We start from the raw sequence: 25,450 nt of genomic DNA, 5'->3' as shown, positions 1-25,450 counted from the left end.
CAGCATAAAGCTCGGCTTTCCCTGGTCTCTTATAGCTTGGCTCAGAACCTATATCCCACCCAGGACCAAGGCACCACTTCAATGACAGGTAGAGTATCCATTTGTTGTCTTAGATGCCCATGCTGAGAGAGTGCCCATAATAGCTAACAGTGCTCTGGATATGCCTAACTAACACTCAGATCCTAGTTAGAGATGAAGGGCTAAGGACAAGACAAGTGAACTTTTCCATTGGTTTTCTGTTCTAGAATTTATGATAGCAGAAAGAAGATGCATGGTAATTTCTAACAAACTATGGCCTTTAGAAGATAATCGTGTAGAAATTAAATGCTCTTCAGAGCCAGGAGTTAGGAGTTCCAAATAGCATTTTTTTTTTGTCCTTTATCTGTCACTATTCTTTCGGTGAATTGTTTCTGCAGTCTAAGATTCAGTGTTTGAGACTCTTTTGCAAAGAAAATGACAAAGATGAGGTGCTGTCTAATGTTTTATTCTGTATATCTCTTAATTTGAAGGTTATCAGTCCTTTGCTGAGAAAGGAGATGAGACTGATGTTTGAATTTATACCTCTAGGCAGTGCTGAACACATCCTGGAAAATACTGGTGATCTGAAATGTATGACTGAACAATGAATGCTTCTTTCTTTTCTAGTCTTATACGCCACTACTCTAATTTCAGAATGTAAAGTCAGAGAGAAGCAAGTTTGGAAGTAGAAAGAGAATAAATATGTGAAGAACAGAGGTCCAGAGAGAAGAAAAGGTAATTGCTCAAGGCCATACACAAAACTTATAGCTCAGTGTATTACAACTCAGTGTAATATCAGGCCAGTGCTCTTTTTGCTCTGCTGTGGGAGGACGGAGACACAAAGTAAGAGGTGCCATGCAACTGAGGCAGGTGGTTCTCCTTATATTGGAAATAATATGGATATTTGGGCATGGTCCTCAGTACTTTTTTTTCACCAATATATTTCCTGATATGTGTCTTATTCTGGACATCTATATATTTTTGGGTAAAAACTTATACCTCTTTTACCAGGATGATACCTTCCAATTTCTTTCATGAAAGAAATTATTTTCCTCTTGGTCTTATTGAGATTAGCTTTGTTCAGCTTTCCAATGGAATATTTTGCATAATTATGGGAACAAATGATGCTATTTCAAAGCAGATAAATTATAAATAGAAGAGTTTAAGAATCCTTCAATTATTAGCCCATGTCATCTCTCTCTTCATTCTATGGGTCTGACTAACCATTCTCAACTAAACTTGCTTTCTTTCATGTATTCCTTTGAAGAGGTGTGAACTGGAACATCAAGAGTGAAAATGAAACTGGCCTACAACCAGCTTAATGACTAACTCCTTCCATCAACCCTGGAAAACAGTATTTAAAATAATAATAATAATAATAATAATAATAATAATAATAATAATAATAATAATAATAATTTAATTCAGTGCACTAAGACTCTTTAGCTCATTTCATAGCTTTTTCCCAGGCTTCCTGGGGTGTATGAGGTCATATAGGACATTCAGGAGGCGATAGATACCTCCAGAGTATCCAACTCTTCTTATAGCAGGTGATAGAAAGTGGAGATGATGATGGAAAAAAAAACCCAACAGTTCATTACTCTTTTCTCTTTTAATCAGTTTCCTTGGCATTTACTAGCTCCAGCATAAGATCTCTTTAAGCACCTTCATAAAAAGCTCTAGAAATATCAAATAATTCACAACCACCTTGATTTGTAAGACTTCTGTCTGTATTTCCAGAGAAGACAATTTAAGCCCAAGAAAGACTTATCCTAGTTTCTGTTGGCTATGCAGGTATCAGTATCCAATTTTGTCTGATTCTTTCCTCTGGATTAAAGGCAGAGAGCCACATTTCTGGGAGATGTAGGCTGGATTGGAGACAGTAAGAAAACTTAGGGAGTAGAAAAGATATTTTAATCTTAAGCTTTTATATTATCCCAAGTAACACATCACTCCAAGTGATGTGTTAACCACTTATATTCAACTAAGAATTTAGAAAAAAAACTCACTAAATTCTTATTGAAATACTATAGAGGGAAGTTTTCCTTTCCTAGTAATCTTGGGATGTTTGCCACTTTTTGTGCCACTGCTTAATACAGACCATCTAGTTTTTTTCAAACCTACATTTAGACCTGGGAAGGACAAAAATTGATACTGCCAAGCTGGAATTTTGAGTAATAGGATAGTGATGCTAAAGAAAATCCCAAAGAAGTTGAGATGGCTTGGTTTTTCTGGCAACTATAGTGGCTTACTGTCCTGGTGGCTATAAGTTTTAAGATCTTAGTGCTGCCCTCCAAAATCCACTGCCCTGTTTTGTTTTTTGTTGCTTTTAGTCTCCCTTTTTGCAGGGGGATATAAAAAGCAGACAGGAAGAAGTGACAGTGAGGATAGCCAAGGGACATCATGAGATGATGTATGATATAACCCCCAAGCTGTAACCAGCATATTGTATGACCTTTAGCAAGTTTCCCCCCACACATTAGATTTCATTTTCTCATCTATAATCTTGAGTGGGTAAAACCAGATGATGTATAAGGGCATTTAAATAGTATTAATTTCTTAGTCACTTTTCTTCCTGTATGGAGGATCAAATATGGAGTTTTGTACATTTTAGGCAAGTGCTCTGCTACTGAATTTTATTCATAGACCTTGATTTAAAAAGAAATATTTGAGAAAGGGTACATAGTCTAGGTTAGCTTTAGAATTGAGGTTCATCTACCCCTGTCTGAAAATTTGTATTCAGACATGAACTAGTATACTGCCTATTGCTACAATGTTTGAACATTTGTTATAGAACAAACACTAAATTAATGGCTTTATATGAACTATCATATATTCTCACAATGAGTTTATACATATTTTGTGGTTATAAAAAATGAGGTGTCAGGGACATAAAGTCATTTATTTAAGATGCCCAGATAGTTAATGGCAGACCTACAATTCAAACCCAGTTTTTAAACTCAGGGTCTAGGTACATAACTGGGATGCTGAGAACACTATGAATGAAGGTGATAGGAGGAAAGAACATGGGTATTGTGTTTGATGCCTTTCAAATCATGGAGAAAGGATGATGACCAAACTGTCCTATTTCAGTTGAATAGAAGAGATAATTGAGCCTTGGGCCACAGGAGCCTCTAGACAAACACTCAGAATCTCTGGTTTGGTTTAGAGCCTTAGGCCTATTTTGCATACTTCTTGCTTTTGGTGTTTTAGCCAGTCATGTCAGCCTCTGTCATTTGCCTGAGGCTCAGAGTAACACTTAGTCATCTCATTTTTTTTTCTCTTTTTAGGTGCACATATTCCAAAATGTTCTTTCTGACAAGTGGAAGCACCTGACCTGGCCTTCTGCAGTGTCACGCTCCGTGTATTTGACAAGCTGAGTTGGACACTCTGTGTGGTAGAGTGTCAGTTTGTCAAATACCCCAAGTGTGGCTCATGCCTATCAGCTCCAGGCCCAGAACAGAGAAAATAGGACACCAGAGTAAGAATGATGCAGCTCTGGGGCCTACAAGTCTGAGATGCATCTATGGATATTGTGAAAATGCCATGGAAGGCACAATGGTCTTGAAAATACATAAGGGATATGGAGTCGGGGCGGGGGGGGGAAGTGTTATTTGATTGATTATTAATGTCTTCATTCACATTCTTCTTCTTGCTTTTCTCTTTGCTTTTCTTCTTAAAACACCATTCTTATTTCTTTTTGTACACCCAGTTCTTCCCTGGACTTTCAGACCCCACCAAATTTAAATTTCTCTGGGCACTTTGGAAAGTCAGTCTATATATATTTTTTTTTAACTCCTTGGTAAAGGAGAGCACTGGTATGTGCTCTCATAGGTCCTACCATGCAGTATATCCTCTTCAGTTGTCAGTGCATTTTTCCAGGGTATATTCTTGAATTCCCCATTATATTCTAAGAGTCTAGAACATATTATATTTACTTGATGGCTGTCTTTCTAACCACTGTCCAATATTTTAATTATTTAATAAGTGCTTACCAATTAATTGATGTTACACTAGTCCATAACCTTTGGATATGTGGATCAAATTTCACCCAGGGTTTTGTGGAAAAAAAATCAAACTGAGGATGCTATAGTATATACAAGTGGTAACCAAAAGGGGCTTTTCCCCTGAGAACTAAGACAGCTCTGAGGGAGGAGGGTAAAAAGAAAAAAGTAGATTCAAATGGAAAATAACATTTGCGATTATTTGTTTTCCACAGGGCTTTTTAAACAGATCTTTCTGAGCCTTTACTATTCTAATGCTGTACTGGAGTGAACTTCTAATACAGAATCATACAATGAAGCATCGCCAACGTTTTCAGAGTCTAACATTTAATGACATATATTTTGTGATGCTTCTCTAGAGGAATTCCATACTCTCCCTCTGTTCTGGAGATACCGTTCCCTCTTTAACTTTCTACTCACCAATCAGCCACCTAAATGACACCTTAGTTTTGCTTAGGACGGCTGGAGGGCTGCATCTCTATATAGAAATGACTTACTGGCTTATCTTGTATAGAAAAATATCACAGTTTAGGGGCAAAGACCATCTTCAGAAGATATCTGCAGCAAATGTATGCACACTGATAAAAATTCACTGGTCTGACCTCTACTCTTTGTTCTGCCATTGCCTTGATCTATGTTACTTTTGGCAAATCATCATTTCTCTCTGGGCTTTCTTCCCAAACTTGTGATATGTAAATGATCAGATAAGTAATCTTTAAACTTTTTCAGATGAAAGAATAGGAGCCATCCCTGGATGGTCCTGTGTGTGTGTGTGGGGGGGGTCAGGTCCCTGAATTTGTGATCCATTCTACTACGGCAATTTGAATAAAAATTCTTTGCTCAAGCCCAGGGATTTTTTTTAAAGCAAAATAACATAAATGGTGTTTTTGAAGGCTGGGGGATCTGGACTCAGAGCTGTTTCACGAAGGAAGCTGAGGTTTCTAGTGGGTGGGGCCCACGTTGTAGAGGCTTGTAAGTGAGATGGGGAAGAAGAAGTCTTCTCTCTTACTAATTATGTGTAGCTAGCATTTGGCAAAGAAGAAAATGCTGAGGTTTTGATCATGGACTTGGCAGCATCAGTGGGGGTGAGATGAGGAGGACTATTTTGACTTGAGCAGTCATCTCAATGTGAGAGTGGCTCTTCTTGAAACTTGATCTATTCTTGTGCATATATGGAAAACATAGGCTGCATGGTAGTTCTCATAAAAAGTAAGGAAGTGGATTTGACATAAAATACACAGGGGAAAAGGAAACAATGCAAACTTGAGCCCAAATAATTTCTTTACAAGGAAGTTTCATTCAAACGTACACAAATAGCTCCTTCCCTTCCTTTCCCTTCTCTTCTTCCCATTCCCTCAAAAAAGAAAGAAAGAAAAGAACGGGAAAATGTATACTCTTGATTTTCTTCATATTGTAAGGAGAGTTTGGGAATTAGAGAAGATGACCCATGAATATTGCAACTATCCTGAAGATTTTAGTGGCCCTGAACACATACTTTAAAAAGAAGGGAACTATTTCCTATGTACATTCATAGTTTTTTTTTTTTTTGAGAAAAAAGCGAGGTTCCTTTCCAAACTTCCTGTTACCCTGAGTAGAGTCACAAAGTAGAGCTGAAAGAAAGATGGAGTGGGGAATGGATGTTATGTCGCATAGTATTTAAGCAAAGATTGATTGTGCTCTAGATAGGGCGAGCCATGGTGTGAGAAGGGAGGTGGCATGAGTTGGAAGGTGAAAGACCAACTAACCAAGAAATGAAACAACAACAACAAAACACACGCACACACACACACACACACACACACACACACACACAGAGAGAGAGAGAGAGAGAGAGAGAGAGAGAGAGAGAGAGAGAGAGAGAGAGAGAGACAGAGACAGAGACAGAGACAGAGACAGAGACAGAGACAGAGACAGAGACAGAGAGACAGAGATTGAGACACAGAGACACAGAGAGAGACAGAGAGAGAGTGAGAGAGAGAGAGAGAGACAGAGAGAGAGAGACAGAGAGAGAGAGAAAGAGAGAGAGAGAGACAGAGAGAGAGAGAGAGAGAGAGAGAGAGAGACAGAGAGAGAGAGACAGAGAGAGAGAGAATAGTGTGTGTGCTTCCTAGGGGTGCTTACCATCTCATTTAGTCTCATTTTAATCACTTTGAGCAGGTCCTACCATGTCTTGAAGGAAGGAAGACCAACACAACTAAATTTGCTGTCATGATTAAACATTTATTAACACCAAAAGAATACTAGAGCATTAGATTCATAGTGTAGGAATAGATCTGTACCTTGGCCTGTGATGTGGTAATATCAACTAAAGGTCATCTGGCCTTAGAAAAAGAGAACTAATCCTGGACACAGGTGTTTGCCTGAGTTGCTAAGACTGAGCCACATCTGATTTTCTGTGATGCCTGCAAGCATGACAAAGAACCTCTAGTGCTATGGAAATTTCTCTGGTATTTGGAGAGGAGTTGTGGAGGCCCCAGGAAGGAACACAGAAGCATCCAGGGTCAAACCCAGAAATTAGATTTCTTAAGGTGCATATAGTACATTCTTAGACAAACCCAGGATTTCCCTGTGGCTCCAACACTGGCAGAGTAGATACTTTAGGTTGTGTAGGAAGAAAGGAAACAGGAAAGAAAGTTATGTTGAAGGGAAGAAGTGAATAAGTCACAGGCTAGACATTGACTTAGTGGGGGCATTTAGCAGATGCTATTTGCTTCAGTAGCAAGAACTTCTTAGTTTCTGGGAACTGTGCTCAAGAGGGAGGAACAGCCGTTGTTCATCTGGTGGTTATTTTGTAGTCCTGGTCCAGGCTGGGGTCATCAGAATAATCATTGATCAGAGCCTGAGAATCTGGTTCATCACTTGCAATGATAGTCACCCTTGTGATTTCTTCAGAGTTGCTCATCTTCCTGGCACCTACCCTATGGACAAAGACCCAGTTACTCATAAGAAAGGTGTTGGGGCTTAGATCCTGTTTTTTTCTAGTATCCTGCTTCCTACGTTCTTATTTACTGAATCTTAGGATCTTGCTAATCAGGGATTGTGGAAAGAGAAAATTGGTATACCTAAATCATCTTGTGTGTTCATTGATCCAGAACACAATACGAGGGCATTTATGTTAGAGAGTAAAATATTTTCTGACCCTGAAAGACTCTGTTAGAGCTAGTTTCCAGCTTTTCTGCCAATGATCAACAGAATTGAGGGCAGGGAATGGTTACTAATTAAGAAAAGAAGATAGTATCTTACCTGCTCACTTCATAGACATGCTCTAGAAAACAAGGAATAGTCAGGTCAGAAATGTATATGGGGACTGCAGAAGAGCTAATCATTAAACCAGAGTACCAGTTCAAAGTCAGGGGAAGGGAACAAGAGAATTCAAAGTGTCATCCTTCTAATATTGAGAGAATTTGTCATGGGTTCAAATACAGAGATGCAGATTTGCCAGAGAAGTGGAAGGTACACATGCTTGATTTCATTTTCTTTGGCATATCTGACTCAGAGCATCAAGTTGAAGATGTTGCTTGGTGTGAGTAAAGGGAGAAAAGACTTACTTTTCACCCAGGATTCTCATAAAAGATTCTCAGAAAGTTCTGTGGGAAACTTGTTGACCATACAGCCCAGGAAACATGCATTGAATTTGGTTCCATGTCAGGGGCTACATCCCAATAACTTAAGAAAGGGCTCAGTTGATACATATAAATCAAATATAGAAAAGTTGGTATTTCATTGAATTAATAAAATATCGGGACCCCAACTAGATAACCATTGCCCCCTAGTGTCTGTGGAGGAGAACTGTCTGCTTGCATAGGACTAGCCTGGTAGGAAGATGGGCACTTCTGATTCCAGTCTGCCCTCTAGGTGCTTAGAATCTTTCAGGGTAGCAACTGGAAATTTATGGACTAAGTTACAAGAAAGATACCAATGCTAACTATGGGATTTTTGTTTTGTAATGACCGACATTTCCATGTTTTGTCTCTCTCACTGACCAGGAGCTTCTGTACACCAAGTCTGTGCTTTTTTGCCTTTATGTACTCAATATCTGGAATACAAACTGTTCTCAGCAACTACGGACTAAACTGAATTACTCTTCTGACACTTTCTCTCTTAAAGAGAAACAGAGATCAGGAATTCTGGGATGGCAAGCTAAGAAGGGTAAAAAACTAAAGCAAAAAAGGCATGCTGTATAAGGTTTAGTTGTCTGAATTCAGTGACTAGAAATGAGAATAAGTAGAAGGGAATTGTATGCAGAAAAAAATATGGATAGAGTCATATCATAGGGACTCTTAAAAACAAGGATATACCATGACTTTTTATTCCCTTAAGCTACTAGGAACTGAGATAGTTTGGGATATTTTAAGAGGCAAATAATATGTCATTACTGTCCAGTTTCAGTGAGACTATGGTGAATGTTTTCCTTCAAATGGAGCTGGTATTTGTGGCTGTTTCAGGTATTTCCACTCTTAAGTTCATTCTGATGCATCAATAGTAATGGTAACTGGCCAACATTATAGTTTATATTTGAGACCCTGGGAAAAGAGATACATTAGGCTCCCCTCGAATTGATTAAAGAGATCCATGGAGATAAATATGCTTGTGAGTGGAAGATGCTAAAGAAAAATAGACAGGGCAATTCTAGGCAAAATGACTAGTGAAGTGAGTATTTACTTATAACTAAGTTATTCACAGAAAGAAATATTTCAATCTCCCTATGTTTTCCACACTCCTTAAATAGATCTGACAATAGTGTCTTCATCAGTCCATTGCCCTGATCAAAACAATCTGGTAAATCTTAGTACCACTGCAAAGCCCAGTGAAGAAATTCATTAGGAATTCAACCTGCTATGATTAGAAAGAAACCTTCATTCTTCCCTGTATTCCATTACCCTTAATATGAATTTTCCCTTGTGATGATCTTCACTCATCTGCAATTTAGGCCTTTGCACTTTGGCTTGTGTGGTTTCACTTCCCTAGAATACTGTTCCTTCACACATTGTCTTCTTTCACTATGACCTAGTTCCATTTACACATGCTGAAAGGCCTTGTGGACTATTCCAGATCTGATTTTTTTTATCTTCAGTATTTCTTCAATATTTTCTTCTTTACATTTTGAATCACTAATTTTTCTGCCATGTATATTATTGATAATGTCCATGTTGTAACCTGGAAATATGCATAAAATTGCAAGCAACTTGAGGGTAGCTTCTCTTGTATTCTTATAAAGTGATTCATTACAAAGATAGACTGTTGTACTTGGCTGCTTACCCTGGATTTTTATATTCTGTTCCATAAGTCTTACATTATTGTTTGCAAGGACAATGAACACCTGTCTCTTTATCTCTATCATTATTCTAAAACTAGTCTTCAAGCGCCTTAGAATGTAATCATAGAGCCTTATACAGAATATAGACAAATATACTTTTGGAAAGAATGAATAAACAAAAGCAACCATCCCTAGTTATCACTTACCTTGTTGGAATGTCCTATGGCAGAACATGATATAAGCTATGGTGACAACCACTATGCAGCAAAGGGAGATGATTAAGATGATGGCAAAGAAAGGCAGTTTTCTTCCTAAAATATAAATAAGACTAAGTGGTATTTGGTTAAAAATGAGGTCAGCCAATGGTCTTATTCACTGCTGGGCCTTGCATGTTATAACACCAACATACCAGGCAAGATGTGCCTCTTGTATGATACCATGGTATAAGACCCATGTAGGATAACTAACAATTTTCTGATTAGAATTGAAGACTGCTCCTCAGGAAGGAATATCATTTCTGGTACTGTAACCCTGGTCAAAATCCGTGGCTGAGAAGATCACAGACCCTAGAGTAGATCTTTCTATTGTTATTTTTATAAATATTCATTTTGCTATCTGAACATTTTTTCATATACTTGTAGACTTAAACTTCCCTCAGTATTGGACAGAGCTTATTTTGCGTTGAACAACAGTCAATGCAGAGATGAATAACTTGTGAAAGTACTGAGAAGAGACTGAGTGCTCATTCCTAAATGGTATACATTTATCTCTCTCTCTCTTACACACACACACACACACACACACACGGGAGGGGAGGAGGGTAAGGGGACCCAGATGACATCATGAAAAAGAAATCAGAAAGAGTAAGAGCCAGACAATGAGGAGGAGTGCCATGAAATGCTGTTTTCTGGACACGAGAGGCCTATTGCATTCATGAATTTATAGTAGCTGGGGTTACCTGCTCAAGATTGACACACCATCAACACAAAAGTCCTGAAAAGATGGTAGAAATGTTCTTCAGGCCCTACCCCTTACTGAAGAGCTATTGAGAATTGATAACTTCTGGATGAGAGATACTCATTCTTTTTCTCAGAGTGTTCCCTCAGAGACTTCCATACTCCAGGGGATGGCCACAAACTCATGCACATCTGGGCAGCAGTAATCATATGTAATATATTATCTAAAAAGAAGACATGAGTATAGGAGGGGGAAGATTGCAGAGTATATGGCCAGAGTTGGAAGAGGGAAGTGAGAGGTGGATATGATCATATTTCATTTTAGACATGTATGAAGTTATGAAGAATGAAAATAAAAGTCTTGAATATTTTTATAATATACCTTTTTAAAATGCAATATTTAGTGGGAATGGTGGTGCATATATTTAATCCTGACATTTGGGAGGCAGAGACAAGTAGAACTTGTGAGTCTGAGGCCAATTTGGTCTGTATTAGCCGATGCCACATAATGTATCAATAATGCAATACTGTTTATCCAAGAATTATTAATAATGGCCGAAATGTCAAGTTTTGTAGTTAACATTCAAAAATAACATAAATAAATGATTGTTACACACACACACACCACCACCACCACCACCACCACCACCACCAATCATCTAGCAATACAAATATATTTGCACATAACATATATGTGAAAATTCATATGACTGCCACTGACTCTGACAAACACCCCAGGGAGAATAAAGCATCTATAAAAATACATTATTTTATTCCTTTTTAACAATACAAAATATCTCCCCTTGGTGGAGAGGGCTGATGGCACTCAAAGAAAGAATAAGCAGGCTACCAAGATGAGACTTGATAGCCTATTGACAATATAGTGGGGGAGGAGGTCCCCCTCGGTCATAGACCTAGGGGAGGGGAATAGAGTGAAAGCGGGAAGGAGGGAGGAACTGGAGGATACAAGTGATGGGATAACAATTGAGTTGTAATCTGAAAAATTAATTTAAAAAAAGAATACAAAATATCTTAAAATAATACATGGCAATAGCAACTAGGAAAAGAAATCTTTTGGTGGGGAATAGACAGGTAATGTGGTTGGAAAGTATGCACATCTTTTCAGATTTTAAATATTAATTTAGCTATACATTATTCATATACTGTGTTTCAGTAAATGGTTTACTAAATAAAGAAAAAGCAGCCAAATAAATTTAAAAACATTGGCCCCGGGGAAAAAGATCAAACAGAAACTCTTAAGTATCAGCCTAGAATGTCTTGCTGTTCTGAGCTAGCTAGAGAGAAAAACAAAATCCCACATTCTTAAGAAAGTCTTGATAAAGGTCAGAGGTACAGCATTAGAACAAATTCTTGTAGACCCACTGGTTGATATTTTATTTTTTATTTTCGGCCACAGCCAGATTTCCATGCTTTGCATGGAGTCAAGACAGGAGGCTTTCACCTTCCCTTAAAAAAGAAAAAGTAGTGTTCTGCCTCACCAGCTTTTTAGAAATGCTATATTCATGTGATCCTGGCAACTTTAAGCCATAAAGACGACTCTCTGTATAGTATTCCTTGGCCACAGTGTCCAGCTTCCTCTTTTCTGAAAAATATTTCAATTCAGAAATCTAGAGCACCTTTAAGAGTTAAAATACTGTCAATCTGAAAGGATCTAGGTGATTCAAAGAGACAAGCCTCTGGGCATTATCTTAATATGGGCATCCATAGGCTGGGATGAACTGAATAAACAAGAGCAAGCAAGCTGAACACCAGCACTCTCTGTTTTCTGCCTGAGGATCTGATGTGATTATCTGCTATGACTTCCTTGACATGATAGAGTGGACCCTAAGCTATGAGTCCAAATAAACCTTTTCTTTCTTTCGAAGAAAATTATTATTATTATTATTATTATTATTATTATTATTATTGTTATTATTATAAATTTTATTTTATTAATTTATTCATATTACAACTCAATGATTATCCCCTCCCTTGTATCCTCCCATTCCTCCCTCCCTCCCATTTTCCCCTTATTCCCCTCCCCTATGACTGTTCCTGAGGGGGATTACCTCCCCCTGTATATGCTCATAGGGTATCAAGTCTCTTCTTGGTAGCCTGCTATCCTTCCTCTGGGTGCCACCAGGCCTCCCCATTCAGGGGACATGGTCAAATATGAGGCACCAGAGTATGTGTGAAAGTCAGACCCCCTCTCCACTCAACTGTGGAGAATGTCCTGTCCATTGGCTAGATCTGGGTAGGGGTTTGAAGTTTACGGCCTGTATTGTCCTTGGCTGGTGCCATAGTTTGAGCAGGACCCCTGGGCCCAAATCTGCCTATCATAATGTTCTTCTTGTAGGTTTCTAGGACCCTCTGGATCCTTCAACTTTGCCATTCTACCATACTTCTCTCATCTAGAGTTCCAATAGGATGTCCTCCCCTCTAGGGAAAAATATTTTTAAATACATTTATTTTATAACACATGTATAAAACAAACTACATACAGCAGGGAGAACCATGTGACAATCATGAGTTCTATAAATGTTACATTCGTAGTGGTTTGGCTATTTGTATTTGTCCAGCTTGAAGTAAACATCTTTCCTGTCTTGTTGAGTCTAAATTTCTGAACAAAATTCAATATCTATTCTATCTCAACTCTAATAACTTAACTTCTTTATCTTGATCTAAAAAGATCTTATCCCTAAGCAACTAAACTTGATTGTAAAACCATACTATCTGGCCTTCAATGCCCCTCAGAGACTTGAGAAGGAACAAAACTTAAATTCCTGAGTGAACCATTATTGGTCTTATCAGAGAAAAAACTAGGTGAAACTCAGGGATTTCTCTCTTTTCCTTTATCTTGCATATATAGGTAAGGAGATAGGAGCTGAAAAAAAGAAAGGGAGACATAGGAACATAGAAGAAGAATAGAACAAAAGCTAGATGATTGAACCTACTCCTTAACTCAAGGCCTTAATTGTTACTCATAATGAAGGTTATGCCTAAGTCATTGGTATAGAATTTAGTATATTGATACAAAACATGGGCATATCAAATACTTGTCACAAGAATATATATCCTAAGTCTAACAGATAGATATGACTTTATCAATATATGAGGTAAAATGGTTAAATAAGGTCTTCAAAAGCCTCAGAGACACACAGACTATGGCATTTAAAGATGTTTTTATAATACTAAATTTATTTGACAACAAGACAAGTTATGGCAATACCCGGGCTGCCTCTAAGAAGATGATGATCAAAAGTAGCAAACCAGCCAGTGGGCAAATTGTCCTCATTCCTGCCACAAACAGAATCCAGCCTAAAATGGGTAGCTTAGATGCAGGCAGAGTCAATGGCCATACTCTGCCAAGACAGGGTAAGCAAGCCCTCAATAGTTCCTGCTTTGCGAATAAGTCTGGCAGAGATGTTGGGCTAGAAAGCTGAAGATGAAGCTCCAACGTTATAGTGTTGGGTGACTGTTCAGGCAGTAAACCATCTAAGGCGCTTTGCTCACTTTGGAAACCTTTTCTTTCTTAAGTAGCACTTGTTAGGTATTTTTGTTGCAGAAATGACTTAAGTAACCAATACAGACATAAAAATAATAGAAGGAATACTATGAAGATTCTAGTCTTAAGTCTTTTTTTACTTGCTTATGATCATATCAGCCAGATAATGGACCTTCCTCCAAATATATTTGCTCTTAGATTCCTAGAATTATATGCAAAACAAAGAAGAATTAAGGTTAAAGGTGGAATTAAGATTGATAGTTATCTGTGGTTAAAATAGGGAGATTATTATTAATGTTTCTGATGGGCTTAATTTAATCATAAGAATTGATTTAATAGTGGATGTAGGAGATACAAGAGAAGATAAGGGTTGTTGGAACAGATAAAAACAAACTTGTCATAAGTACTGCCATTTTGACTTCAGACTCCATTTTACCTAAGCTGACCACTTCCCTCTCAAAGTAACAATAGTTCCCCAAAACATATCAGTTACCATCCCCTTCTCTAAGCAACACTAGTTCCTCAAAACATAATGCCTGTTCCTAATAACAGAAAAAAAAATGAAGTCCATTGGTTGGGCAAAAACACTTTCAACATCAAGTGACAATAATGGAACACTTGGCAAATCCCTACTTCCCAAGTTCTGATTGGTAAAATTATAACTGGAACTTGGCTCAAATGCTTGCAGTTTTTATGCTTATAAACCCTGCTTCACTCTCTCCTCTGGCCTTCCAGAATAAACAAGGCTCCCAAATCTTTGGTGGCCTTTATCTATCAGTAACTATGCTTTTGTGGTGGGAATAGTAAAAGATTTTGCTGTTTCACAAGCCCACTGCCATTTTCTCTCCCCTTCTCATGGCATACAATAGACATAGGGTAACAGGGTCAGAGGGAGATTTGAAGGCATTATATTGCTAATTTTAAAAATAGATGAAAGAGGTCATGAGCTGAGGAATGTGGGTAGCTTCTACCTAGTAGAAAATATCAGCGAATGAATCCTTTCACAAAGCTTCCAGAACAAATATCGTGCTTCTGGCACCATATTTTAGCTCCCTAATAATTATGTCAGAATTTTCATAACAATATGCATAGGATAACATATTTCTGTCATTTTAATATACAAAATTTCAAGTAAGACTTTATGTCAGTCATGGAAAAGTTAATACGGTGACTTTAGTCAAATCACTAACAGTCACTGGAGTTTAGTTTCCTCATAACTTAAATGGCAAATTTCAATGATATCCAATGCACATCTTTATTTACTTTCATTTAGTTATAATCAGCATTCAAAATAACATATTCATCATACTTTGTTTTCATTGATTTCTTTTCTCCATCACTGCCTGTTGTCTTCTTGCTGCTTGTATCCTTCTTCCAGTAGTTCCCATTTCAACTTCCCTCCTCACCCTCACTTCTTTCCTTAAAACTGGTTTTTATTTGAAGGGGCATGAAGAAGATGGCTCAGTGGTTGATATACTTGGTGTATAAGGAAAACTACAGTTCACATCCCCATTACCCGCATAAAAATTAGACATAGTCATGAGAAAATGTAATCACAGTGTTCAGAGACAGAGACAGGTAAATCCTGCACCCTTGTTGGCCAACCAGTCTAGCCAAAATGGTAAGCTATAGACCAGTGAGAGACTCTGTCTCAAGAAATAAGTTAGAAAACAATAGAAGAAGCATCTAAGGAAGATCTTTGGCTTCCAAAAAAGCACACACAGGCAAGTATGTACCCACACATGTACATTATAACACACACACACACACACACACACACACACATTTTCCTTCTCATTGGCATAGAAGTATTTTCTAGTTTCATGGCTTATTCATACAAAAATACACATGCGTTGAAATTAGAAACTAGAGTCTACATATAAGGAAAAAAACCCTTTAGCATTTGTGTTTTTGAACCTAGATTACTTAAGTTAATTTTTTCCAGCTCCATATATTTTCCTGACATTTCATGTTTTTCTTTATGGCTGAATAAAATTGCACTTGTCATATATAAAATATTTCCCTTGTCCATTAATCTGTTGGTGGTTATTTAGGCTGATTATATTTCTTGTTGTTGTGAAAAGAGCAGCAGTAAACATGAACATGCAAATATTTCCATGGTAGAACATAAAGTCTTTTGGTATACGCCTTCGAGTGTGAATGGGAAATTTTTTTCTCATTTCATTCTTAGCAATCTCATTGTTGGCATATATAAAAATATTGATTTTATATATTGATTGTGTATCCTGAAACTTTATTATGAACACAATATTTAATATAACTGGATATTATTTCATTTCATAGAGAATGCTCTAAGTTTTGTGACATAGTATAATGTTGGCTCCAGATTTTTCATATGTAGCATTTATGTTGAGGTATGTTCCACATATTCCTACTTTCTTCTGAACTTTTATCAAGAATTCATGTTGAATTTTATCAAATGCATTCTCTGTATCTGTGCAGATAGTAAGCTAAGCTGGCAGTCAAACTTGGCATTGTTTTCCACATGGTACTGACTTTAAAGGAGTGAAGGATGCAAAGGTTATGAATTTTTCCTCTGGTTTCAGATAGCCTCTAAGATTATGCAAAGTGAGGCAGAAAAAGTCTGTCCGTGAAGGCCCTGAGAGGTCAAGTGGCCCTGAAAGGCCACTGTAGACAGAGAATGGAAACAGCCTGACAGGAAATGGTGTTGTGGGCAGGAAAATCAGAGAGGTGGAGCCAAGAAAGTCCAATGACATCAGATATGGAGCTATGGAACTATAGGCTTTTGGAGTTCGTTATTCTGGGTTTCAGTTTTTCTTTGGTCTAGTATTTCCTTACTATGCCTCAGTTCTCACTTTTATAATGGCAATACATATGTTCTATTGTATGTTAGGTATAACTCCTTTTTGTTTTTACAGGGCATTACAACTAAGAGATTACTTTAAGTTTCAGAAGAGACTTTGAACTTTTAAATAGTGTGCTGACTGTGCAAGACAATGGTTACCGTGGAAGTTGGAACAAATGTATTTTGCATCCTAATGTGGCCAACAGACCATTAAGGCTAGGGAGCAGAATGTGCTCACTTGAATGAGGTATTGCCCATGAGCCTTGGGAATTGGAATAATTGTTTCTCCATTGGTTGCTATTTGGGGAATATTAGAAGGTGTGGTCTTATTAGAGGAAGTATGACACTGGGTGTAGGCTTTGTGGCTTCAAAAGCCATGTGCTACTTCCAGTTTATTCTCTTGGCTTCTTGTTTGTGGTTGGACTGATGTGCTCTAAATTGCTGGCTACCTACTACCTGTTCCACTCCACCACCATGGACTCTAACCCTTTAAAATTGTAACCTCAAACTAAACTCTTCTTTCTGTAAGTTACCTTGGTCATACTGTTTTGTTATAACAATCAAAAAGTAACTAATATACAACTCAAGGCTCTAGAGAAACAAGAGGTCAATCCAAAAATGCAGTTTACAACAAAAAATGTTAAAGACTAGGCATTGAAATAAATGAAACAAAGATTGAAAGAACAATATACGCTGTTAACATAGAGTTGATTTTTCAAAATAGATTAACAAATTCCCAGGCCAAGCAAACCAAAAGTAAGAGAAAGAAGTCTCAAATTAATAAAATTAAAGATGAAAAGAAGTTGTTAAAATAGACTTCAATGAAGTCAGGAGGATATTTGGAGGATAATTGAATATTTTATATAAAAACTGGAAAGCTTTAAGAAACAGCTTCATTTCTAGACACAAATGACTTATTGTAATAGTTATTTTTTTGTTGCTGTGATAAAATACTATGACTGACAGCAACTCTCAGAATGAGGAGTTTAATTTGGCTTATGGTTCCAGATGGATAAGAGACTCACATGGCAGGAAGCACACAACAAACATGGACATAGCAGCAAGAGCAGGAAGCTGAGAGATCTCATCCTTCAACATCAAACACAAAACAGATAAAGAAATGCAGAACTGAGTGAGGCCATTAACTCCTAAAGGACACCCCCAGGAAAGCCACACATCTCTCTAAACAGTGCCATCAGTTAGGGACCAAAATGTTAAATAATGAATATAGGGTCGCATTCCACTCTTTGATCCTGTTGTATTTATGGCACATATTAATATAAAATTCACTTAATCAAACTTAAATTCTTCACAATATGTGACAGTCTCAAAACTATTTAAATGTCTCTTCTGAGACTCCAGTAATTTCTTAACTGTAACTGCCTGTAAAACCAAAAGCATATCACATATATCCGACATAAAATGGCATAGAATACACCTTACCATTACAAAAGGGAGGATGGGGGCATAATGAGAAAATAATGGTCCAAAGACTAAAACCTAGCAGGACAAACATCAAATCATGTAGCCTTGTTTCTGATGTTACAGGGGTTATATGACTCTGTCACTATTGGTTTGCTGCCTTCCACAGGCATTTCTTTTTTAGGCTGTTACCATTCTCTATTTGCAGCACTCTTTACAGATGTTTCATGGATCTAGCATCACTTACATTTTGCGGTACCTAAAACAGTCCAGGCTTCACTCTTACAGTGTTACACAATGTGCTCTTGGGGAATGTTGTTTTATTAGGCTATTCATATAGGGACTGCCCTGCCACCCATTTATTAGTCTCAGTGGCCTTTAATCTTTTTTTTTAAGTCTATTACATTTAAAATTTGTTTATTAATTTATTCTTCTTACATCTCAATGGTTATCCCATCCCTTGTATCCTCCCATTCTTCCCTCCCTCCCATTTTCCCCTTATTCCCCTCCCCTATGACTGTTCCTGAGGGGGACTTCTTCCCCCTGTATATGCTCATAGGGCATCAAGTCTCTTCTTGGTAACCTGCTGTCCTTCCTCTGAGTGCCACCAGGTCTCCCCATCCAGGGCACGTGGTCAAATATGAGGCACCAGAGTTTGTGTGAAAGTCATACCCCACTCTCCACTCAACTGTGGAGAGCGTCCTGTCCATTGGCTACATCTGGGTAGGGGTTTGAAGTTTACCGCCTGTATTGTTCTTGGCTGGTGCCATAGTTTGAGCGGGACCCCTGGGCCCAAATCTGCCTATCTTAATGTTCTACTTGTAGGCTTCTAGGACACTCTGGATCCTTCTAGTTTGCTATTCTTCCATGCTTCTCTCATCTAGAGACCCAATAGGATGTCCTCCCCTCTGTCCCAGTTTCCTGGTAAGTGAAGGCTTTCGTGGGACATGCCCCTTGGGCTAGTATGCAGATATAAGTGACTATATACCATTTGAGTCTTTCTGCTTCTGGGTTAACTCACTCATTATGATCATTTCTAGCTCAATCCATTTGTCCACAAATTTCTGGAATTCCTTGTTTTTAATAGCTGAGTACTATTCCATAGTGTATATGTAAGTGGCTTTTATTCTTAATCAATTCTAAGATATAACTTTGTAGACCATATCTATCTTAGTTTACAGTGATTATTTTCACTTCTTCACTCCCCTTAAATCTCTGCTAAATTTCTATTGTATCCATTGCTTTACTACCATGATCCCTGTGAGTAACACAGTGATCTTTTCCCAAATTCAATGGAATTGCATATCCTTGGTTACAATATATCATTTTAAAGCACTTCTGTATCAAAGCCCTAGTATAACTTACCTTCCAAAGAGGATTTAAGTGGATTAGAAGAGGTTGTAAATGGATTAGAAGAGTCTACAAAGAAAAAAATGATTATTTTCAGAGCTAAAAATTATCATTCTATGCTTTCCTGGATTTTAGTGTTACTGATGAAAGATCTGATGTTATGCTGACATTCGTGCCTCTGTCTGTGTCTTGGCATCTTCCCTGTTCATGTTTTAGTTAGTACTTTATTTGACTGTGTATTCTTTTAATACTTTTGGAAAATTCTTGGCTATAATATCATTGAATATATTATCTAAGCATTTTTTACTGTTTCTGAGACTTTTGACTTATCTACTTCTCCTTCTTCTATTATTAAGTTTGATCCCCTAAATATGTCCATGATTTCTCAAATATTTTAGTCATGGAAATTATTTCTTTATGTATATTCTTATGCATTATTTTCTTTACCTTGTCATCCATCCTTGAAATTCATTCTTCTGCCTGGCTTTTTCTGTTCATGATGCTTCATGTTGTGTTTTTTATTTTCTTTAGTAATAGAGCATTTACCTAGCATGTTTGAGAAATTCAATACCCAGTACCCAAAAAAAGTATGTCTTCAATGATACAAAGCCAGAATATGAAACAATGAGTAATAATTATGAAACTATTTCACACCAAATAATCACAACATACAGTTGATAATACCTAGAGCCATAGATGTTCTGTGGTATATCTAGAATTAACAATTGGTTACAGGACCATGAAATTATCTGTAGAGGTCTGATAGGTGGCTTACAGCAGTCAAGGTGATATTTGAGATTTTATTGTTGAAGGGTAGTAGGTAGTTATTAATGTGAAAGAAGTTCATTATTTTAGGAGTTAATTTACACATGTCAGTGCATATTAGCTATCAGTTTGTGATGACATACAGAATATTTTTTCTTTGAGATTTTAATCCCTGAGTTCCTGACTTGGGAATCTTTGAGAGTTTTCAGGAAATAAATTAGCTGTGAGCTGCTGCAAAGGCCTTTGTCAAGAATTAAAGTAGCATAGTACTCCTTTGATCTTTATTCCATTACCTGACTCTTTACAAGAGCTTGCTGAGTTGATAGCCATATATGTACGTATGTATGTATGTATATATATATATATATATATATATATATATATATATGTATAAATTTTATGCATATATATGCAATTTTGAGAAGTATATTGCTATAGCATCAGGAAACAAAGTAAGAATACATTTATCACTTAAAAAAACACAATCTGACTTTTTCCTTCTTATGTCTTTATCTTTCACTTTCTATCCCATCTTCCTAATTCAGCTCCTGGCTCATCATTGATGGTTTGTGGACTTGAATTCTACATAGAGAGTTTATAAGTCTCAAAGTTCAGGGTCAAAGAAAGATGGAATTCCTAATGTTACTCTTACCTGGGCCAGAAGTGGTCTCCTCAAGTTTTCCATTAGTGGTCAGGTCAGAGGCTGAATTCATTGTAGTTGTTGCTATGGGAACAGAGAATCCAGGTCAGAGGCCTCTCTTGCACTAAAGAGCTGTGAGGGTAAGGCATGGTGGGAAGGACTTGATATCTTTGCTGGAGATCTCTTCTGAGTTTCTAGTGTATCTAACCACATCATTGATCTATATTGTACTATGAGGTGAAACATCTCTCTTTCTTACTATAAAGTGTGGTCAGTGGAAACAAGTTATACAAAGAAATAGTATGCTGAAATATACATAGTAAATCAGTTCAGGAAAAATGTGTCGTAATATGTTCTTTTCATTGTTTTCACAAAGAAAAATATATATTTGTGATTCTACTTCTTCACTCTCCTTAAATCTTTGCTACATTTATTTTGAATCCATTTCTTTATTACCATTGTCTCTCTGAGTAACACAGTAATCTCTTTGCTGAAATTCAGTTGACTTGTACACCCTTGGTTTCCACATATCATTTTTATGTACTTCTGTATCAAAGCCTTGGTATAACTTACCTTGCAAAGAGAAATGCATGGTTGTAAGTGCTTCAGTATTGATTTTAGGTGGATTAGATGGGGCTGCAAGGAACAAAAGAAGCCTGGTTAATGATTCTGATACCCTTAGATAAATAGTTGAAGATACTAGCAAAATTAGGACTTAGGTAAACATAGATTCATGATTGGGTATCTCAACCCTCCACTCATGATGCTGGGAAGTTCTATTGCCTATTCATTATTCTTCGCACATCACCCCAAGGTAAGACTCATAAGTGAAGGCCCATAGTCTTTCATGGAACCTCTATCTAAAGTTGAGGGGGTCTTAAAATTTGGTCTTCACTGACTTTTAAATAAAATATAATGATTCATTCTTGATAAAGACCTTAGAAATCTAACAAAAGAAATGTTAGTGTGTAACTTCAATGAAAATGGTGATGTAATGACTTTAAAAAATTTACCCCATCAAAGAAATAAAGCCATAATTGAAATATTTTGATATTGTCATTTTCCTCAGAATTTTGGAAATTGGTTCATCAGAATTCATGGTGCATTTATGGAAGAGAAACTGCCCAGTTTTGATAATAATGTGAATCTTTATGGAATTTAAACTTTCCTCATAGGTAACAAAACTTAATACCCTGTTCCAGGTGCAAGAATAAGCAGTTCATTATGAAAATACTATCATTATTTGACCTATCTAATAATTTTATGAAAGAAAATTCTCCAAAGACTTATTTCATTTAGTACCTGTACTAAAAGTCTTTCCCTATGGCTAGGAGAATATTTGTCACAAGAAGCCTAAGGCAATAGATAACAGTTTGGGGAAAGAAGAGACTAATCAAGAATTTTAAAAGGAAATGTACAGATGAGATATCCCCAGGAAGTTTGAAAGTCTTACAGCTTCCCATAATCAAGGGTGTCATATCCTTTCATAAAGTCTTATGCATATTCAGAAAAAATATAAGAAAGATATAAGGTCACACTTATGGTTAACCTGAAGGTTTCATATTAGCATAAAATAAACAATGTGCCATAATTCTAAACTGGCTACATGTTGATATCATATGTAAATAAGCAACATAATTCTTTGGCGAATAATACATGATTTATTTTCACCTGACAATTAAGAAAATCTCTATCCAGCTATCAGCTGACCTCTAAGCTAATCAAATAGTAAATTCAGTGGGTATTCATGACAATGAATACACAGGATTATACAAAAGTCCCCAATAATTGAATGAACAAACAAACAAAATTAAGTATGCAGAACATGTATTTGTTGTCCCAACTACAAGTATGAATTTAGCTTGGGTAGCATAGAAAAACCCCATCTAAAACACACAGACACGGACACACAGACGCACACACACACACACACACACACACACACACACACACACACACACACGCACACACACACCACAAACAAAACCCCCAAATGAAAATGGAGGAAAATAATGATTGGGAGAACATTCTCTAGTAGAGTAGATGCATAAGAACTGTCAAAAGGCATTCTTTAAGCTAAAATAAAGGGGCAGTGGATGATATCTAAAACTAATATGAAGAAATAAAAAAGGACCAGTACAGATAATTACATGAGCAAGTCTTGAATCTAAACCTGCTTTTCCAACCTGACTTAAAAAAAAACACTTTACAAAACAATAATGCTAAATCAATACTCATAAAATTATAATACACTAAGATGTAATTTGTAGTGATGATAGAATTAAAGGATAAGAAATTGAGCTTTATAGAAACAGCCTTTTGTATATTATGAAATTAAATAGGAATAAATCCAATAAACTAAGAGTTGATGATATTCTACAGACAAAAAGTAATGAAAATACTTAGTAAAAGTCTTAGTTAGGATTTCTATTGTGATGATAAATCACAATGTTGCAAAGCAACTTGAGGCAGAAAGGGTTTATTTCAGGGATTCAGGATAGGAACCTAAAGGCAGGAACTGAAGCAGCAGCCATGGAGGAATTTTGCTTACATACTCAGCCTGCTTTTTTATAGCACCCAGGACCACCAACCCAGAAGGTGGCACTGCCTATGGAGAACTGGGTCCTCTCAAATCAATCATTAGACAGGAAAATACAGCACAGTCTTGCCCACATGCCAGTCTAATAGAGACATATTTTTTCAGTTGAGGTGGCCTCATCCAAAATGACTATACTGTATGATGTTGACATAAAACTAGCCAGCATAGTAGTAAACTAAACAATAATTGAACTATATAATACACTAGAAATTATGTATTAAATATCAAAGGTAGAAGCAATGGAGGAATAAAGAAATAAGCATAAAGGATAAAGTCTACAAATAGAAAACTGGTAGACACAAATCATACTTTATTAATAATTAGATCAAGTTGGGTAGAAAAAACTCATGTTTAAAGGCAGAGTCTCAGATTATCACATCTATCTATATCTAACTACATAATACACTTGCTTAGTGCCTAAAGGGGGAAAAAGGTTTTAAAGAAAAAGAATGTCAAAAGATGTACCAAGCAGTCATTAGCCAAGATATAGGTAGAATGACTATACTAATATAAGAAAAATTAAGTGTGAGAAAACTAAGTACAAAGAAGAACAATTTGAAATCCTAAAAATTAATTTTTTTGTAAAGGAGAAAATTCACCTATAAATATATGCTGAAAAAAAGAAAGCACCCAAAATTCATGAAGAAATAATTAGTAGAATTGGAAGGAGAAATAATTAATTTACTACTAACAAGTTGAATTCAATATCCCACTTCAAATGATGTGTATAACAACTAGAAAGAAGAGTATTAAGGAGGTTTAGGTGTGAATAACATCATTAACCAACAATGACATATATAGAACATTTGATATAATAAAAGCAGAGTAGATACTATTACCAACTACACACAGAGCATTATTCAGAAAAGACCATTATTTTGTGTGAAAAACAAATCTCAATAAATTGAAATCATATCTGAAATAATAAACATCTTCTCCAACTGAATGAATAAAACTAGAAGGAAGGCCTCTAGTGTTGGCTCAGGGATTAAGAGGTCTTTTTGCTGTTGCAGAGGACCTGGTTTTGGTTTTCCAGCTGTTGACACAACCTCTCATTTCCCAAGCAAAAGGGGTTAAAAGATTGAGCGAGGAATGGCCAGCAAGGCCAGCTGCTGCAGAGAGTTGCATATGGTTGGAAGTAAATGGATAATTTGGGCTTTTGTTACGTAGAGGATATAGAGGATAATGCCGATTTCAGTTTGCAGAGTTTTGTGGTAAATTGGAAAGTGCAGCAGGTGGGAACTACCTATCTCAGAAAGACTTGTGAATATAGGAGAGATGGGGCAGCATTTTAAAAGGCAATGCAATTATATTTCCCAACACCTTACATTTCTAATAAAATGATGACTTCAAACTTCCTGTGATTAGCTCATCTAAATAGAGAGAACATATGTACATAGAAAGCAAGGCCTCCCAATTTTTCAGAGGTGTCTAGGATTGCACTACTCTATTGTGTCTTTGTTTACCAATGCATTTCTACTCTCAAGGTAACTTACATTTCTTAACACGAAGTTCAATAATCTTATATCTTATCACTTGACTTCCTTCAGGAGTCTGCCAGGTGACCTCACATGTGTAGCGATTCCTGTCATCCATCTGTAGGGTATTCAGCTGGAGAGACACATCCCCTGGAACGTTGTGGCTCACTTTTAGGCGGCCTCTGTATTTTGCCTGCTGGATATGGTCTCCTGTGGAGTCACTCAGGAAGATGGTGACTGAGTCAGAGCCACGTTGTACAAGCCATTTCACCGAAACTTGACTGTAGCCTCTCAGGGGATCATATATGCACTGAATTTTCACATCCTGTTTCCAGATCCCTATCACACTCTCTGGGGTTTTTAGGATGGGATGGCCTAAAGACAGGGAACAAAGAAAAAGAAACATAGACAACAAGTTCACCTGAGGGAGAGTGTAACTGACAGACTCAATAGGTTTCTGAGAAACAGCCTTCCTCCAAATCACACTTTCATAATTTCTGGGTTCTTCTCTTCTGTTACCTTTCCCATCAATCCTAGTCAGCCTGTAGGATGAAGTCCTTACCATTCTTTAGCTCTAGTGGTTTCAGGCCCCCTTTATGTCACTGTCTTGACAGGAAATGACGCTCAGT

General features: G+C 37.0%; 1 protein-coding gene and 1 long non-coding RNA gene across 7 annotated transcripts in view; one reads left to right on the top strand and one right to left on the bottom strand.

Moving 5' to 3' along the window:
* Positions 1-10: 10 nt before the first annotated feature.
* Positions 11-4,866, top strand: LOC311602375. 2 transcript variants are annotated; one of them, XR_014780740.1, is made up of 4 exons: positions 11-88; positions 646-753; positions 1,286-1,372; positions 3,309-4,866. It is a non-coding gene; the product is annotated as an uncharacterized lncRNA (long non-coding RNA). The 2 variants fall into 2 exon arrangements; XR_014780739.1 differs by lacking the exon at positions 1,286-1,372.
* Positions 4,867-5,835: 969 nt separating this feature from the next.
* Positions 5,836-25,450, bottom strand: part of VSIG4 (V-set and immunoglobulin domain containing 4) — a 21,509-nt gene continuing 1,894 nt past the window's right edge. Inside the window, exons 2-8 of one of the 5 annotated variants that reach the window (XM_084789898.1) lie at positions 24,840-25,196; positions 21,318-21,380; positions 20,757-20,828; positions 19,355-19,408; positions 9,486-9,590; positions 7,266-7,287; positions 5,836-6,940 (exon numbers count right to left, since the gene is read on the bottom strand). In XM_084789898.1, the coding sequence (XP_084646024.1) occupies positions 6,796-6,940; positions 7,266-7,287; positions 9,486-9,590; positions 19,355-19,408; positions 20,757-20,828; positions 21,318-21,380; positions 24,840-25,196 (818 nt within the window). In that variant the 3' untranslated portion in view covers positions 5,836-6,795. The remainder of the gene's footprint in view (positions 6,941-7,265; positions 7,288-9,485; positions 9,591-19,354; positions 19,409-20,756; positions 20,829-21,317; positions 21,381-24,839; positions 25,197-25,450) is intronic. The other 4 variants (XM_084789901.1, XM_084789899.1, XM_084789902.1 and 1 more) reach the window with 4 other exon arrangements.

Source organism: Acomys minous, assembly GCF_964271855.1.
Source record: "Acomys minous genome assembly, chromosome: 7".
In the NCBI taxonomy this organism is placed as follows: domain Eukaryota; kingdom Metazoa; phylum Chordata; class Mammalia; order Rodentia; family Muridae; genus Acomys; species Acomys minous.
The sequence above is the reverse complement of the archived record's forward strand: the minus strand, read 5'-3'. Positions and strand labels throughout refer to the sequence as shown.